Source organism: Pelophylax lessonae (assembly GCF_965119305.1).
Source record: "Pelophylax lessonae genome assembly, chromosome: 5".
Taxonomy (NCBI): domain Eukaryota; kingdom Metazoa; phylum Chordata; class Amphibia; order Anura; family Ranidae; genus Pelophylax; species Pelophylax lessonae.
Genome location: NC_138772.1, coordinates 480,112,486 through 480,130,305, shown reverse-complemented (window position 1 = coordinate 480,130,305; position 17,820 = coordinate 480,112,486). Strand labels below are relative to the sequence as shown.

Below are 17,820 nucleotides of genomic sequence, written 5' to 3'. Positions count from 1 at the left end.
ACTAATCTTAGGAAAAGGTAAAGGAAAAGATCTATTCAGGAAACGGTAATTACCGCTTCCTGTAGTACTTAAATGTTGGAAGGGAAGAATCGCACCGGTAGTAGTGGTTGATGCTCGATCTAATGTCCTGAATACCGGTGAAAACGTCCCCCCACCCTGAAACCGGGTGGGGGCGCACCTTCAGGCTGTGTACTCCTTTGCTTCGGGTTTGGCTGGGTTGGTCCTTTGCTTGTCCGACCAGCCCTTCTTGAACCCTCCTGGAGGAGTCTTGCCTTTCCCGCTAGTACCAGCCGGGCGCCCTTTATGGGCGGTAAAGAAAGGTCCTCGCTTGTTGCGAGGTCCCTTAGCTTTAGCAGCCTGTGGCAAAAAAGTGCTCTTGCCCCCAGTGGCATCCTTAATGATTTCATCTAGGTTGGCCCCAAATAGACGATTCCCCTGAAAGGGGAGATTTGTCAAGGTCTTCTTGGAACCTAGGTCAGCTGACCAGCATTTTAACCACAGCACACGTCTGAGGATCACCGCTGTCTTAGATGCATGCCCTAATAAGGGAGTAGTGTCCAAGGCTGCGTCACAGATAAACTGTAGCCCTTGTATAATCTGTTCCATCAAATCAGATGTCTCCTGGGGAATATCTTTTCCCCTAAGATCTTGGCGTACCATTTTCGCCCATTCCGTAAGTGTCTGGGAAACTAGACCAATAACAATTACTGGTCTAAAAGCTGACCCTATCAGAGAGAAGATGGTGCGGGACTCTGCTTCCATCTTTCGATCCACCGGATCCTTAAAGGACGAAGTGTCCTCCACTGGAATAACCGTGGCTTTATTCAGCCTGGAAATAGGTGGATCCACCACTGGTGGTACCGTCCATTTCTTAATGATGGATTCCTCAAACGGATAGCTTCTAGCAATACGCTTGGAAATAGTAAAGGTACGTTTAGAATGCTCCCATTCTCCTTTAATCTGATTACCGAAACATTTAGGTACAGGAAAAGCCTTCATCGTCTTGATGGGCTTATTAGTACCAAAAGGAATCTCTGTTTCAGTTGCCTCTGCCGGTAAAGCCTCAAGTTTTAAGGTTTCCTGCACTGCCACAACTAGTGCGTCCACCAATGCTTCTTCCTGAATAATAGCAGGAGAAGAAGCGTCCTCCTCACTGTCTGAGGGGGCTTTACCTGGGATAACAGCCCTTGCAGAGGAACCTGCAACTGCCGTGACCACCTCTGAATCTGAGTCAGAGGTGTCAGATGGTATAGGGGTAGGCGGGGGTCGCTTCCTAGACCCCCGTCCCTGACAGGCCGCCTCCACCCGAGCCACCATAGACTCCAAAATTGCTGTAAATTACTCTATACTCTGTGCACCGGCGGGTCCCGTGGCCCCCTCGAGGGAAACAGGTGGGGGAATATGTGTGGCAGGGTCCATGATAACTCCAGTTACTTCCTGGATAATATAATTCAAAAATAAAACTTTTCTTTTTTTTTTTTTTTTTTTTTTCGACCCCCAGCGCCACAAAAGCCCCTTAGTGTTACCTGCTAGGGATCCCTATCGATCGAGAGAGAGAGAGAGAGATAGACCCCCAGGCTCACCACTTGATGCTCAGAGTTTAACTGCAACAGGTTACAGCGCTGTCTTAACAAACAGGAAGTCTTTTGGCTGGCTGCCCAGGAAGAAAGGAGGCGGCTCCGCCCCTCTGTATGCCTTCCGGCGCCTCCCCCAAGCTCCACGAGGTGTTTGGATCACCTCAAACATGGCCGCCCCCATGCTGGAGACACGAGGCTACGCCAAAATGGCGGCTCGTGCGATCCAGCAAAAAAAATGGCGGCGGCCCGTACTGAATAGCGGTGTGCTGCAGGGCACACAACACTCTCACTGCATGGGGATATGGCGTGGTTGGCGGTACCGGCCCTGGCGGACCGCATGGCCGTTCGGGAGGCCTGCTAATAGCTGGAGATCTGATTAGGAAGGCAGTCTACATGTCCGTGGCTTCTGACTGGTAGGTAGCTTATTCTTAACCCATAAAATTCCCAGAATGCCACAGATTATAATCTTTTTAACATGTATACAATTAGATTGTTAGCTCCCAAACCAAGCCTCCTGGCTTTTTGCACATAAAATCACACTCAAAGTAGGAGGATCTGTGTCATTTATAGGATAGAGAGGGACTCTATCTTACCATACAGAGAGGGGCCCGCGTTCACCACAAGACCCGTCAGGGAAAAAGGGGGAACATACTACTCACCATACCGGAACCAGGCGGGCACCAACTCCTGACAGTACCCCTCTCCACCGGGGCGGGAGGGCTGTCGACCGATATGGACGCCGTGACTCATGGTCTTTGGCGTTTCAGCGAGACGTTTAACTCGCGGGGTCAGTCCTTTAATGGGACTTTGTCGCGGCCGACCCAGTGCGGAGCTATGGCCTGCACGCGCTCGTAGGCTGAACTGGGGTGACCACCGGATCTCAACATCCAGCCCGTCGCCCAGTTCAGCTTTCTTGCTTGAAGATCTCACAGGAACACTGGAGAAAAAAGCCGTCTAAAAAAAAATCCTTTAAGAAAAAATTCTTGCCAGGACCTAAGATCCCAGCAAGGTATCTAGGTCCTTACTCCTAACTAGACAGAAAATAACTGATTTGCTGAGGCAGAGAGAGAGAGGATATACCCTCTGGGACTGCCCCTGGGGTGTGGCCAGAGCTTTTTAATTTCCTGTCTAGTCCTGCTCCTGTGGAGGCAACATAACCCGAAGGTGGTGTATCACCGAGGACTACGTCTGTCAATGAGCGCTAGAGAAAAAGTTTTACTTTGGAAAGTTCAGGTCCCTTTATAGATTTTACAAGCTGCCTCTGTATTACACACAAAAAAGTTATTTCACACAAAGAAATAAACCACTTTCTTGACAAGTGAAAATAACAGCTTTAGGATGGTGATGACTAATCCCGATTCTGAATTTAGGCTTTAGGACTAAGTGATCTCAAGGCAATATGTAAAGTTATGAAGAAGTAAAAAGCATTTTTACACCCTCGTTGTTGTGCCAGCAGAAGGTAATTAAGTGATATTGTTGTGAAAAATCATAGACAGCTCCATTCTGGTGTTACGCCTACTGTTCCTTCTAGACAAGGAAATGTTCAGTCTTTTGGGAATCTAATATTTGAGTATTTTCCGGTTTATTCAATATGAGACTAGCATGCAACAATAACGGGCGATTATTCGTCCGATAATCTGATCATGTGTACAAGGCTTTAGGCCCCTTTCACACGGCTCCGTTACGATGACGGAGCCGTTCTGCTCTGCGGGGGATCGATCCGCCGATCCCCGCTGAGCAGGCGGATTACAGTTCCGTCGTCTCCACTCTGTGTGTGGAGACAGAGGAGTCAGATTCCCGCTGTTCTCTATGGGGGAATCGGATGAGAACGGACCGCCTGTCCGTTCTCATCCGATCCACCAGACGGATGGAAAATAGGGTTTCATTCCGTCCGGATATGACGGACAGGATCAGATCAGACGTCAGGGGACATGTCTCCGCTGACATCTGCTGCCCCATAGAGATGCATGGGGCATTCGTTCAGATCCGCCTGAAAAACTGACAGACGGATCTGAACGGTCCGCATGTGTGAAAGGGGCCTTAGTATTGTCATGTCCACTCAGCCCACATTCTTACATTCAGTTATTTGCTATGTAACATATATACACTGATCCGCCATACCTTAATGACTGAATGAACTTTATGGTGCCCATTCAGCAGTCTGTAGTGGGAACATCGAGTAGGCTAATAGCATTGATCTCTACTAGCCTCATGTAACATGTTCCCAGTTTCATGTTGTACTTTGCAGCATATTTCCAGCCACAAATGTAGCATGTCTACAATCTCCGACAATTATTTCCTTTGTTAGGTCTGACTGTCTTCTCGAGTATTACTTATATTGAACATAATGGTGTGACAGGATCTGTGAATGGGGGAGAGAATCCTATGACTGATCAGACTCTTCTCCATTCACAGATGGTGTTACAGGCAGTGTTTTTAGGACAGAAACTTTCCTAATGGAGTAGAGGGCAGAATGAGGTATGTCCCCTTTGTATCATCTTTTGTGAAGCCGAGCCCGGAGAACCAAAGCTGGTAACACCTAAGTGCTGGAAGGTCAGCAGCAGGAAGAGAACAAGGCAGACACCACTTGTAATGTTTGGAAAATGCAATATATTATATTTTTGGTTTTGGGTTTTCTGCCGCTTTAAAATATGTTTTATCATGGTAAAATAAAATGTTGTTTTAACTTTTTCCAGAAGATTTGGCTTCTGATATATTGCGTGCATATTTATGTGCAAAGCATCCCTTTGGAGAATCACTAAAATGGGCTGGTCTTATTTTGTTCCTTTTTTTTTATACAAGTAAATTTGTTCAAAATCTGAACCAAAACATTACCTTCATTTTATTTTGCAGGACAAATCCAACAAAAACTGATACTTTTCGTGTTGTTGCCAGCGAGCTAAATCACCTACTCTCTTCTTGCAATGCATCTCTCAGCAGCTCCACTAACAAGACATCTTCATAGGAATTCACAGTCCCACCTGCCTGCCTTGATCATTACAAAGCCACTGTGGTGTTCTGCTCCCCAATAGATGATCCATCAAGGAGAATGAACATATGGGCCAAATGTCGGGAGACATCGGCTGGTTAAAAAAAAAAAAACGCTGACATTCGGCCCGTGTGTGTATGTCGGTTTGGCCGGCTTCTGTTGGATATGCATGTTGGAAAACCAGCAGCCGACTGACTCCCCATCAGTACTCTCAGCCAATGGCAGAGAGCACTAATCGGAGTGTTCTGGCAGGTCTGCCGTCCCTCTGTCAGTATAGCAATCACCCCCAGCTGAACTATTGTGTTCTAACTTGGGATGATTAGGACAGTGTCTCCGACCGGAGTGGACAGTTTGGCAAGCCTCCAATGTTTGCGGGACCATCCTCAGCAGGGGTCACTGGGATCCTCCTCTTATATCTTATAGGTAAAGGCTCCCGCACAGAAACACATTAGCAATCTTGTATATGTTAGAGCTTTTACAGAGAGAAACCTTGGAACCAGTATGAGTTTCTGTTGGTTGTAGAGCATCAAGTCATCCCTGACTTGACAACGTAAAAAATCCAACTGCCACTAATACATACAGGTATCTGGCATTTGTCCCCCAAGTATTACTGATGCATAGAGCCTAGCAAGATTTGGTTAGGCTTACATGTGAAGGCTGTAACATTATATTCCACAGATGATTATTAGCAAACGCTTTAGCCACTTGACCCCCAGAAGATTTACCCCACTTCATGAGAAGGCCATTTTTTGCGATACGGAACTGCTTTATTTTAGCTTACAATTGTGTAGTAATGCAACGCTGATGAGATTAATGAGATTTATATCATTTTTTCCCCCCCCCACGAATTGAGCTTTCTTTTGGTGGAATTTTATCATCACTGGGGTTTTTTTTTGTGTGTGTGCTATAAACAAGAAAATAAACAAGAAAAGACTGACGATTTTGGAAAAAAAAAAAAAAACATTTTTTACTTTCTGCTATAAAACATATTCAATAAAAAATGTACAAAAAATAATTTTCTTCATAAATTCAGAGCAATATTTATTCTGCTACATATTTTTGGTTAAAAAAAATCCCAATGAGTGTATATGAATTGGTTTGCACAAAAATTATAGCATCTACAAGCAATGGGATATATACTGGAATTTTTATTTATTTATACGCTAGTAATGGCGGTGATCAGTGGCTTATAGCCGGATTGCGATATTGCAGCAAACAATCTGACACTGACACTTTGTGGGAACCAGTGACACTAATACAGTTGTCAGTGCTAAAAACATGCTCCATCCCTTTGCTAATGACACTGGAAAGGGGTTAAACATCTATGGCGATCAAAGGGATAAATGTGTGCCTACCCAGTGTTTTTGTGTACTATATTTGCTGTTTTTACTAAGGGATGTAATGAATTTTATTCCTTACTCTGCATGAAAAGAAAATCCATCACACCTGCGCTGTCAGGGTGGAGCTCTGCATTGTTTTTTGCATTAGCAGAGCTCTATCCAGCCTCTCTCCTCGAAGATCAGCTGATCGACTTCTGCTTGATAGGCGATTCTGCCCAGAACAGCTGACCTATAGAAGTAAATTTGCTATGGGGCGGTCGCAAAGTGGATATTCCAGAGCTGATTAGTTAAACGTCTCAAGAAGCGCACTGCTGGAAAAATATCAAGTTCGATCAGTGCTGCAGCCAATAGGCTGCAGCACTGATCAGTGTATTCTAAAAGGGAGGAGGAAGGGGAGTCTCTTCCCTGTCAGAATACGACACAGTGGGAAGAGTTTCCACATCCCCACTGAATGTGTGTGTAGCGCCCTCCTGTTAGGCTACTAATTTTTGGTTAGGTAAATTTAGTTTTTTGTTCTCCTTTATTTAGCAGAGCAGGGTTGTAATTACTTTGGACTGCTCTTGGTTATGCAAGCTTTTTTCAGGAGGTTTCCAGAATATAGTGGGTGGGAGAGTCAAATTGCCAGCCTGAATATTTATGCAGCCCCAGCCAACCCCTAGAAAGGTGTCCAAATGGTGAGTGGGGGTGTATAAATAGTCTGGGACACCAAGGTCAGTGTTCTTCATTCCCTGGAGGAGAGGTTCCCAGCCAGGAGAGTGGCCTGCCTTCCTGGCCATCCAGCTGAAGGTCCAGCCTGCTCATTAGGATCCTTGCCATGCTGAGAGGGCCTGCTCAGCCACAAACCCTATCAGGGACTAAAGAGGGGTGCCATTGAAGGCCGGTCTTGGGGGTTCATGGGGCAACCTGCCTGCTGGTGTTTGAGGGATATTCCAAGCTTGAGAGGACACCGTGATTACCGAAAGGGGAAGGGTTTCAGTGACTGTTCCTTCTATTACCACTGTCACACAAAGTACAATGCATGTCTGACCTGGGGCATTGCAAAATGTGCCCCCCGTACTGTGCATTTGTTATCCCACTGCTACAGGGACCGTTTTGCAGAGCTACTATAAGGAAGAGTGTCCCTATTTTTTCTGTTAGTAATGTGGAGCATCCCGCAGTTCCCTGAACCCTATCCAAGGTATTGCTGCAATATACTTTAAAAAGGCAACCCTTCTAGACTGTGTTCCCTGGATTCAGAAGTTTGAAGTTGCTAGTTGCCTGACTGCTGCACTAGCAGTAATAGAATTTTGGACTTTAAAACTAGCCCCAGTAAAGGTTGGTGCTACATGTGGATGGGCGAATCAGTTTGGCTTTTTTCATTCATACATTGTATGAGGGGGAGTTCATCCTGTCCTTATGACAAATTAACTCTTACATTGTTCAAAAATCCCTGCAATCAGCCATGATACTTTCTCCTGAGAAACGTCTAAAGGTAAGAATTTTTTCGTTTAGGTATGCTGTGTAAATGGGAACACATTACAAACATACAGTATAGTGGGGTTTGACTGCAAAAGTAGAAATACGCTTTAAAGAACCATATTACTGTACCTTCAGGTGGAGTTCCAACACTGCCGCCAAGTCCAAGGATGGCAAGATTCTTCTTTCTTGGCAGTATCATCATGGCAGACTCTTTTCCGCGCTCCCAGTGAGGCACCTTCACAGGCTCCAAAGACACATTCTGCAGTTGGTCTTCCTGCAGTGCATTGTACATGTACTTAATGGCCTTCTTCAGATTGTCTGAACCGCTTACCCTATTACCGATAGTATCAACAAATAGTGATAGTCTTTCATAGGACCGGTTTTGTGCGCTGCCGTAAACAGCCAGATTGATAATAGATTTAGCCACATCTTTATAGCCAGCCACTTCTTCTTTGATATGCTTCAATTTTCTTGAACTGACTCCAGTCTGACTTTCAATTAATAAACACAAGTGCAGCATATAAATCGTGAGGACACTTGCCTTCAGAAAGGTCCTCATTGTGAGGCTTTCACTTCTTTAGGTAAATTAATTCCTGTGGGAAGAAGAAGGGACTAAGGTAAGTGTTTGCAAAATTAGTCTCTTAAAAGCAGTACTTAAGTATTTAACAATACGGTACTTGACAAGGGTCTGGCTGAGGCCATCATAACATAAAGGAGAGCCTGCATTCCAATGTCTCCTGTAAGACCAGAAAGCGAAGGGAGAAGAGCTGCAGCGGGGACAGCACTGGACCGAGAGAGGAGCCAAGTAAGTGTTTAGGGATTGTTGGAGGGGAGGGAGCAAATAGTGAGGAGGTTTTGAATGCATAGAAAATAATTAACAGTAAAACCGTATTTCTAATTTAGCAATACTTTAAATTCATAAACATTACGAAAAGTAAACCATGGCAACTGTATTCATAGCAGATGTCTGAAATGGAATTACCCGCTTGCTGACTGCCCCATAGCAGATTTACAGCTACAGGGCGGCCACGCTGTGCAGAATCACGTACAGTATATAAATGTATATATGAGATTCTGCACTTCCAAGTTTTGGGCGCAAGTGCACGTCGCTGGCGGCTTGCTTCTGCTGTGGTTTTACACAGCAGGAGCTGATCAGCGGGTCCCGCTATTGCCTAATCTATCCTCAACCAAGACTCCCAGATCTTTCTCCATTTTTGATTCCCCCAAGGGTTCCCCTCCTAATGTGTATTGTGCTTTTATGTTTTTAGTCCCCAAGTGCAAAACCTTACACTTCTCCACATTAAACCTCATTTGCCATGTTGTTGCCCACTCCTTTATTTTTTCCAGGTCATTCTGTAGGATATCTGCTTCATGCTGTGCAGTTATTGCCCTGCCCAATTTTGTGTCATCTGCAAAAACTGATATGGAACTACTGATCCCGTCCTCAATGCTGTTTATGAACAAATTGAACAAGGTTGGTCCCAGGACTGAGCCTTGGGGGACCCCGCCTACCACCTCAGACCAGTCTGAGTATGCGCTGTTTATTACCACCCTTTGGACACGCCCTTTTAGCCAGTTCTGTATCCAAGAGCAAACCTTTTGGTCGATACCTGCAGACCTTATTTTATAAATTAAGCACTTGTGGGGAACTGTATCAAACGCCTTAGCTAAATCCAAGTACACCACATCCACTGGTCTGCCCCTATCTAGCTCACAGCTCACCTCCTCGTAGAATGTTAAGAGATTGGTTTGACAAGAACGCCCATTTGTAAACCCGTGCTGATTACTGCTGATGATGTTGTTTTCTTTAGCAAACTCTACGATATAATCCCTTATCATCCCCTCCAGAAATTTACATACTATTGATGTCAAACTGACAGGCCTATAATTTCCCGGGATATGCCTCTGCCCCTTTTTGAATATCGGAATCACGTTAGCTTTCCTCCAATCCCCTGGTACATCTCCTGTCCTAATACTGTCCGCAAAGATCAGGAACAGTGGTCTAGATATAACCTTACTGAGTTCCTTGAGTACTCTCGGATGTACGCCATCCGGGCCTGGTGATTTGTTTGTGTTAAGTTTATCCAGCCTATCCCTGATTTCACCCTCTGTCAGCCATAGTGGCAAGTCCTGTGCATTACTACTGACCATACAGTCATGGACAGTGTACCCCTCCTTTTCCTGTGTAAAGACTGACGAGAAAAAAGCGTTCAGCACGGTTGCTTTTTCAGTGTCCTCTGTAACCATCCTCCCATCATCGTTAATTATGTGTGCAATATGCTCTGCCCTAGTTATTTTGCTGTTGATATATTTAAAGAATTTCTTTGGGTTTTTTTTACTATGCTCTGCTATTTGTCTCTCAGAGTTGATTTTAGCCATTTTGATTTCGTGTTTACTTTTCTTATTTGCCTCCTTGTATTGCTCGAAAGCCGATACTGTACCGTCTGATTTATATCTCTTGAAGGCCAATTTTTTTCCCCTAATAAGTTTTTTAACGCTACGGTTTAGCCAGCCAGGTTTGGCTTTGTCTCTTCTAAATGTATTTCCCATAGGAATGCACTGCAAGATGCATTTGCTTAATATGTTCCTAAAGCATTCCCATTTTTCCTCTGTGGTCAGTGATCCCAGGGTTTGGTGATGACAGCGACGATTCTGATGTCTCTTTTTTGCACATCGCTCCGTTGGAAATTCTGAAGAATCATTTGATATACTTCCCAAATTCCACAAGCTATTTGCCAGAAAGAGACATCAGAATCTTCGCTGTCGTCACTTTCCGTACCGGATGACGAATTTTCCCACGAATCGCTATTGCTCAGTTCTTCAAGTAACTCAGTTTCGCTGTCGCTGTTTTCCAGTTCGTCTAAAAGCGCTTTTGCGCAAAAAAAAAATGCTTTTTGGACGCCATGGTCGTTCAAAATTTTTCAGGCACAAAGCACTGGAAAAGCACAGACTGGAAAAGTATCCAGGTAAAATCCTGTGCTGAAATGGCATGATACAGTGTAATCCGTTAGGATCACAGCTTTGTATCGTGACATTTAGTGTATTTACACTTTTGAATTTGCTGCCGGTTCCACCCCCCTGCGTCGCAACGCTCGCAGGGAGGGAACAGGAAGAAAAGTGCCAGCAATCGGCTGTGCACAGAGCAGGGAGAGACAGTGAGGACGCCGGGGAGGACGGCAGGGAATCGCAGGGAAGGTGAGTAAAATTGCGAGGTAATCCTGAGTGTGGCTCTGGGGCTACCGCTTTTGGTACTGAAAATTAACCCAGAGCCACACTCAGGAATACCGCCAGGGAGGTTAACCACTTTCCGCCCGCCGTATGCAAAATGACGGCCGCAGGGTGGTTGTATTATCCTGACTGGGGATCATAGGATGCCCAGCAGGATAAGCAGCTTGTGCGCGCCCCTGGAGGCGCGCAGCGTGGTGATCGGTGGTGTGGTGTGTCAATCCGACACACTGCATCTTTATCTAGGTAAAAAACCTATGACGTAGGCTCTTTACCATGTGATCAGCTGTGTCCAATCACAGCTGATCACATGGTAACCAGGAAGTGCCATGTATCGGCTTTCCTCCATTCACACTGACAAGGTGAGGGTAGAGGAGATGCCCACCAGTGCCCGCCAGTGATGCCCATCAGTGTCCCACCAGTGATGCCCACCTGTACCCATAAAGGATGCCAATCAATGCCCACCTGTATCCATAAAGGATGCCAATCAGTGCCTATCAGTAATGCCTTTCAGTGCCTCCTCATCAGTGTTGCCTATCAGTGCCATCAGTGCCCATCATTGCCACCCATCAGTGCTGCCTATAAATGCATATCTGTGCCACCTATCAGTGCCCATCAGTGCTGCATATCAATGCTGCCTATCAGTGTCCATCAGGGCCACCTCATCTGCACCGCCTCATCAGTGCTGCCTCATGAGAGCTGCATCATAAGTGCCCATCAGTGAATGAGAAAACTTTTATAACAAAAACAAAGAAAAACGTTTTGTTTTGTTTTTCAAAATCTTTGGTCTTTTTTTGATTGTAGCGCAAAAAATGGACAAGCCAGTGGTGATCAAATACCATCAAAAGAAAGCTCTATTTGTGGGGGGAAAAAAGATAAAAAATTTCATATGGGTACAGTGTCACATGACCATGCAATTGTCATTTAAAGTGCGACAGTGCTGAAAGCTGAAAATTGGCCTGGGCAGGAAGACTGTAAACGTGCCTGGTATTGAAGTGGTTAAGCTTAGGCTGTGACTTCCCTTCCAATTAAATATAATAAATGTAAATTTTAAAAACTTTTCTTCCCGGGTAAAAAACAAACCCTTTTTTATCAGAATGTCTAGAATTCAAACTCCCTAGTTTTCCTATACCAGCCAATCAGATTATGTCTTAGGCCCCTTTCACACATGCTGTCCGTTTGTCCGTTTTTCATCCATCCGTTGACGGATGAAAAACGGACATCAATGCATCTCTATGTAAAAACGGATGACAACTGATGATCATCAGTTAACATCCGTTTTCATCCGCTTCCTTCAATGTCCGTTTTTTTGAACGGATGAATGCCCTATTTTTCATCCGTCAAAAAAACGGATCGGACGAAAAACGGATGACAACGGATGAAAAACTGATGTCAACTGATGACAACGGATGAAAAACTGATGTCAACTGATGACAACGGATGACAACGGATGACAACGGATGAAAAACGGACGACAACGGATGAAAAATGGATGAAAAACGGATAACAACTGATGAAAAACGGATGAAAAACGGATAACAACTGACGAAAAATGGATGACAACTGACGAAAAACGGATGAAAAACGGATGAAAAACTGATACGATTGACGTGACTGAACTGATGAACTGAACGGACCGTATGTGTGAAAGGGGCCTTACATTTTCAATGGCACTAGAAAAAGGCTGCAATCAATTTTCTTGTAATGAGACCACCCAGACAGTACTCATTTCAGACAGGTCATAAATGAAGTCTTTTATTGTTGAACCATAAGCGCTGCATTTAGATTGAGTGTTTCAAACTGTCTCGGAATGTATAATTCTGCATGTAACATGAAGAATTTTCATTGTATTGACTCAAAACGAGAGAAAATGTGAAACACTTCACAGCTCTCATCAAATCCTGATCAAACACGATGTTAAATAATTAGAAACACATATCATGAAAATCCTAACTGTAGAGAAAAACTGAGGTTACATGCTGACTATTTACTGAAAAAGCAGGTTACATAGCCTGGAATTAGCTGGAAGGTTTGGCAGGGTCAGATGAGAACATTGGAGTACTGCAGACTGGAGCCTCCAGGTGAGGAAGATATCATTTGATTATAAACTGTGAGATGCGGCATGCAGGGTCATTGCTCCAGGTAACAATGAAAGCCTCCGCTGAATACATCAAAGAATAACAAGAACACAGTTTCTTTTTTCCTAGCTGAAAATAATGTCTGCCATCATCATAATAACACTTCATTCCAGAAAGATAAAACAAGTCCACTCTCCTCCATGAATGTATCTGTTCTGGTCATCTCAGTTGTAATATTCTATTTCGATACTGCATGTCCTTTTAGATTGAATAAATCATTTGAAAATGATTTAATTGGATCTCTTTGCACACTCAAGTGTGAATTGGCCCGAATTCTCCAGACCATGGCAATAGCAGAATCAGAAAAAATAACTCAATACCTCTATCGTGTTTCAAATCATCTAGCCTAGGGATAGACCGATATGGTTTTTTCAGGGCCAATACCGATACCAATATTTTGGTATTGGTATCGGCTGATATTTTGTACATTTAAAGTTTTGAAAAATAAAAGACAATTTTTGACACAAATCTGGTACTGAACATGTTAATTTTTGTTTAATGCTTAATGGCTGGCTTGCTGACACCCTGTGATGGGTGGCTGGCTGGCACCCTGTGGTGGGTGGCTGACTGGCTGGCACCCTGTGGTGGGTGGCTGACTGGCTGGCACCCTGTGGTGGATGGCTAGCTGGCTGGCACCCTGTGGTGAGTGGCTGGCTGTCTGACACCCTGTGGTGGGTGACTGGCTGGCTGTAACCCTGTGGTAGGTGGGTGGCTGGCACAGGGGCTGTGGGTGGTTGGCTGGTACAGGGCCTGTGGGCGGCTGGCTGGTACAGTGCTTGTGGCTGGCTGGTACAGGGCCTGTGGCTGGCTGTCTGGCACCCTGTGGTGGGTAGATGGCTGACTGGCTGGCACCCTGTGGTGGATGGCTAGCTGGCTGGCACCCTGTGGTGGGTGGCTGGCTGTCTGACACCCTGTGGTGGGTGACTGGCTGGCTGGAACCCTGTGGTAGGTGGGTGGCTGGCACAGGGGCTGTGGGTGGTTGGCTGGTACAGGGCCTGTGGGCGGCTGGCTGGTACAGTGCTTGTGGCTGGCTGGTACAGGGCCTGTGGCTGGCTGTCTGGCACCCTGTGGTGGGTGGCTGACACAGGGGCTGTGGGTGGCTGACTGGTACAGGGCCTGTGGGTGGCTGGCTGGCTGGTACAGTGCCTGTGGCTGGCAGGTACAGGGCCTGTGGGTGGCTGGCTGGTACAGGGCCTGTGGCTGGCTGGCTGGTACAGGTCCTGTGGATGTGGGTGGCTAGCTGGCACCGGGCTGCTGTGGGTGGGTGTATGGCTGTGATACACTCCCGCGAGACTAGTCCCGATTCCAGGCAAGGCTGTCCAAGGCGAGGGAGGCGGCCTCAGAAGGCAGAATGATGTCACAAAAAGATCGGCAGTATCGGTCAGTTCCGGGGCTTATACCGATATATCGGGGAAAGTGCATATCGGCCTTGCCAATAATCGGCCTATCCCTAATCTAGCCATAAATGATTTACAATCAGCAGAAATCCTACACCCCCTTAAGCTGGATACACACTATGCAATCTTCTTTAGATTTTTTCCTTTAGATTTACCAAAACCATCTAATATGAGGTCAAACCTAAACACTTTCAATTTGTATGCAATCAGGCAGGCCCTTGTACTACATAGTTAAAGGTAGATCTAAAGGAAAACTAACAACAAAAGTTGTATAGTGTGTATCCAGCTTTAGGCTCCGTTCAGATATTGGCATCCCAGATCGCAGGCAGAATTTTGTCGCAAATGTCACCCGACGAATCACGGTAAAATCGCAGGACGCCTGTCGCCCCCTTGTTTTGCTGTAATTCGGGGTCTACCGGATTCTGCCCACGATCCAGGATGCCAATACGTGAACGGAGCCTTACTGTTCTAGACAATGATTAGCTACTTTTATTAACCCCTTAAGGACCGCCCGCCAAAATTTTGCTGTGGCAGGCTGGCCCTCCTGCGTGAACCTACGTAGCCCTACGTCGGCCGCGCGCCTGCTGCTAGGGGGCAAATACTCGCCGGCGCTCTCCTGCCCCCATTTGGCAGCGGGGACTCAGATGCAGGGGGCCGGCCGCTCCGACTGCCGCCAGCCACCCACGATCGCTCCCGCTGAGAGAGAACAACGGTCAGCTGTTGTAAACACAGCTGACCGTTCTTCTCTCTGGAATGATCACAGAGCCCCTGTGATCCTTCTATATAGGATTACAGGTCTCTTTGATCATTTCAAAAGCCCCTCCCCCCCCCCCCAGGTAGTAAACGTTCCCCTAGGCTTACATTTAACCCCTTGATCACCCAATGTGTTAACCCCTTCCCTGCCAGTGTCATTATTACAGTAACGGTGCATATTTTTAGCACTGATTACTGTAGTAATGTCACTGGTCCCCCCAAAAGTGTCACAAATGTCAGTTAAGGGTCCAATCTGTCAGCTGCAAATCGCAGCTCGCTGCCATTACTAGTAAAAAAAAAAAACAATAAAAATTACATAAATCTTTCCCGTAGTTAGTAGACGCAATAACTTTTGCGCAAACCAATCAAAATACGTTTATTGCGATTTTTTTTTACTAAAATTATGTAGCAGAATACAAATTGGCCTAAAATGTTAAAAAAAAATTCGATTTTTACATTTTTTTGGGGGGAATGTTATATATCAGAATTGTCGCTCTTTTGATGAAATACCACCAAAAGAAAGCTCTATTTGTGGGGAAAGGACATCAATTGTATTTAGGTACAGCGTCGCACGACTGCGCAATTGTTCGTTAAAGTAATGCAGTGCCGAAACGCAAAAAAATGGCCTGGTCATTAAGGGGGTAAATCCCTCCGGTCCAGAAATGGTTAATACAGTGATCAGTGCTAAAAATATGCACTGTCACTGTACTAATGACACCATTAATAGCCATGTTATCAGGCCAAAATCACCAGGGTATGTATAATCAGGGTAATTTGGGTAGTTTCTGTTGTCATGATGATTTAAAAAGAAAGTTGATTGATAATAAATGGATTCAGCCAAATACTAAACATGAGTGAAAGAAAAGTTTTTGTGTTGTCATTCATATTCTCTGAAAAATGCCCAAGAAATCAAAAATTCTTCAGGGTATGTAAACTTATGAGCACAACTGTAAGGTTAGGGGTTAATTATTGATCTACTATTACTTAGTATTGATTTATTGAATGTCTTTATTATTTATTTTGACTATTTTTATTTATTTGTGTATTTATTTTACATTTATTCATTTTTTATTATTATTATCAGTGTTAGTAGTAGTAGTATTACCACCCTAACCCCAACAAAAAAAATAAATAACCCTATGTCAAGAAGTTAGTTTAGCTAATACCAATTCTCATGCAGCTAATGCAAATTTTTCTGAAGCTAATGCTAAATTCTTCTGCAGCTCCTGCTCATTGCCATAAAGCTAATGCTCGTGCACGTGTACCAGCACACAAACGAGCTCAGGCTAACATCCAGTGTGCACTGACATGTAGGCACCTCCTGACCTCATGTCTTACTGTGTATGACCCTGGCTCACCTTGACTACGTCCCTGACTGTGGTAGTCACCTGCTATCAAGCTACTGGCACCCGCGCTTCTTTCAGCCTTGTACCTCCGTCACCGCATTCAGGAGTGCTCTGACCAGAGCCGCAAGGTAAGCCCTCTTGTCAGCTCAGCCTCCAACCAAGATACGTGGCACCCTAACCCCTCATACTAACCCTAATCCCAACTCCTAATCCTAAACCTAGCCTAACCGTAAAGCGGAGTTCCGGCCGGTATTTTATCAATACTTCCCAAACTGTCACCCCCTTCATACATCAACTAATCCGGTTCTTTACAGTATAGTAATCGATTGGCAATTATAAAATCTTACTTTATAAAATGTCTCCTGAGCGCCGCCATCTTTGTCCGGGTTCCCCTGAAGCCGCTGTGTGTAAATGGATGCCCTGCTTCCTGGTTCGAGATGGAGGGGGGGGCGGTGAATGCAGCGCAAAATCTCGCGCATGCCCAGTACTATGCGATCAGCATAGTATAGCGATGCCTATCATCGCGTTATTTCCTGTTTGCAAATAACGCGATGAGAGGAGCGGCCGGCCGCTTACGTCACTGCCCATTGCATCCTGGGAGTGATGAGTAAGAGCTCACAGGACGCATTGCGGGACAGGAAGTGACAGCGCGGGCCGCGGCCGCAGAGGGAGGAAGTGGAAGGAAAGGTGAGTATATTTTCTTCAATAGTAAGGTAAGTAAAAGAAAAAAATCGTAACTACCCATTTGTTTTTCAGGTAACAAATAGCAAGCGGATGGCCCCAAAATCGTTTAGGTCGATTTTGTGGCCGGAACTCCGCTTTAACTCTAACCCCTTACCCTAACGAAAAAAAAAAAAAAGTATAAATGAATAATAATAATAATAAAGGGAAAAGCTAAAAAAGCTGAAACACCTAGCAACAAATGATGCAACAGATGATAGTTGTCTCTATTGGCTAATAAAAAAAATGCCAGAGCTCAAAAACTCTGCATAAAAACATGCATAAAAAAATAAATAAAGTCCAGAAAAATGCTCAGGTGTGAATGCAACCTAAAAGCAGAGTTCCACTCATTTTTGTGTTTATTATAAGTCAGATTATAAATCAGCAGCTACAAAAAGTGTAACTGCTAACTTTTAATACACACACACCCACCTGTCCCACAGTCTAGCGATGCAGCCGCTCGAAACCTTGCTTCTCTTCCTCTCTGCGGCACCAGCATTGCAAGTGTGGGCACCCCACTGTGACATTCGGTCTGACCAGACTCCTAGGGTTGAGCAACGCACCCTCCCACACCTGTACTCTATCAGTGTCCACTAGCAATTAGATATAGGAGGAGTCCCTTATAGTGCATTTGCACATCTCTCCCAGTAAGGAGTAAAAGGGCCATACACACTATAAGATTTTCTGAAGACTTTTTCCTTCAGATTTACCTTTTCTATGTAGTGCAAGGGCCTGCCAGATTGCATTCAAATTGAAAGTGTTTAGGTTTGACCTCATATTATATGGTTTTGGTAAATCTAAAGGTAAAAGTCTTCAGAAAATCTTATAGTGTGTATGGCCCATAAGTATCTCCAATGGTTTAGAGAGGCTGGATTCA

General features: G+C 45.0%; 1 protein-coding gene across 4 annotated transcripts in view; it reads right to left on the bottom strand.

Moving 5' to 3' along the window:
• The window catches only part of CPQ (carboxypeptidase Q), a 740,357-nt gene that overhangs the window by 655,855 nt on the left and 66,682 nt on the right, over nt 1-17,820 (bottom strand). For 3 of the 4 annotated variants that reach the window (XM_082258858.1, XM_082258857.1, XM_082258859.1), the window contains exon 2: nt 7,494-7,957. In XM_082258858.1, the coding sequence (XP_082114984.1) occupies nt 7,494-7,923 (430 nt within the window). In that variant the 5' untranslated portion in view covers nt 7,924-7,957. Of the gene's footprint in view, nt 1-7,493; nt 7,977-17,820 lie in introns of all 4 variants that reach the window. The other variant, XM_082258856.1, reaches the window with a different exon arrangement.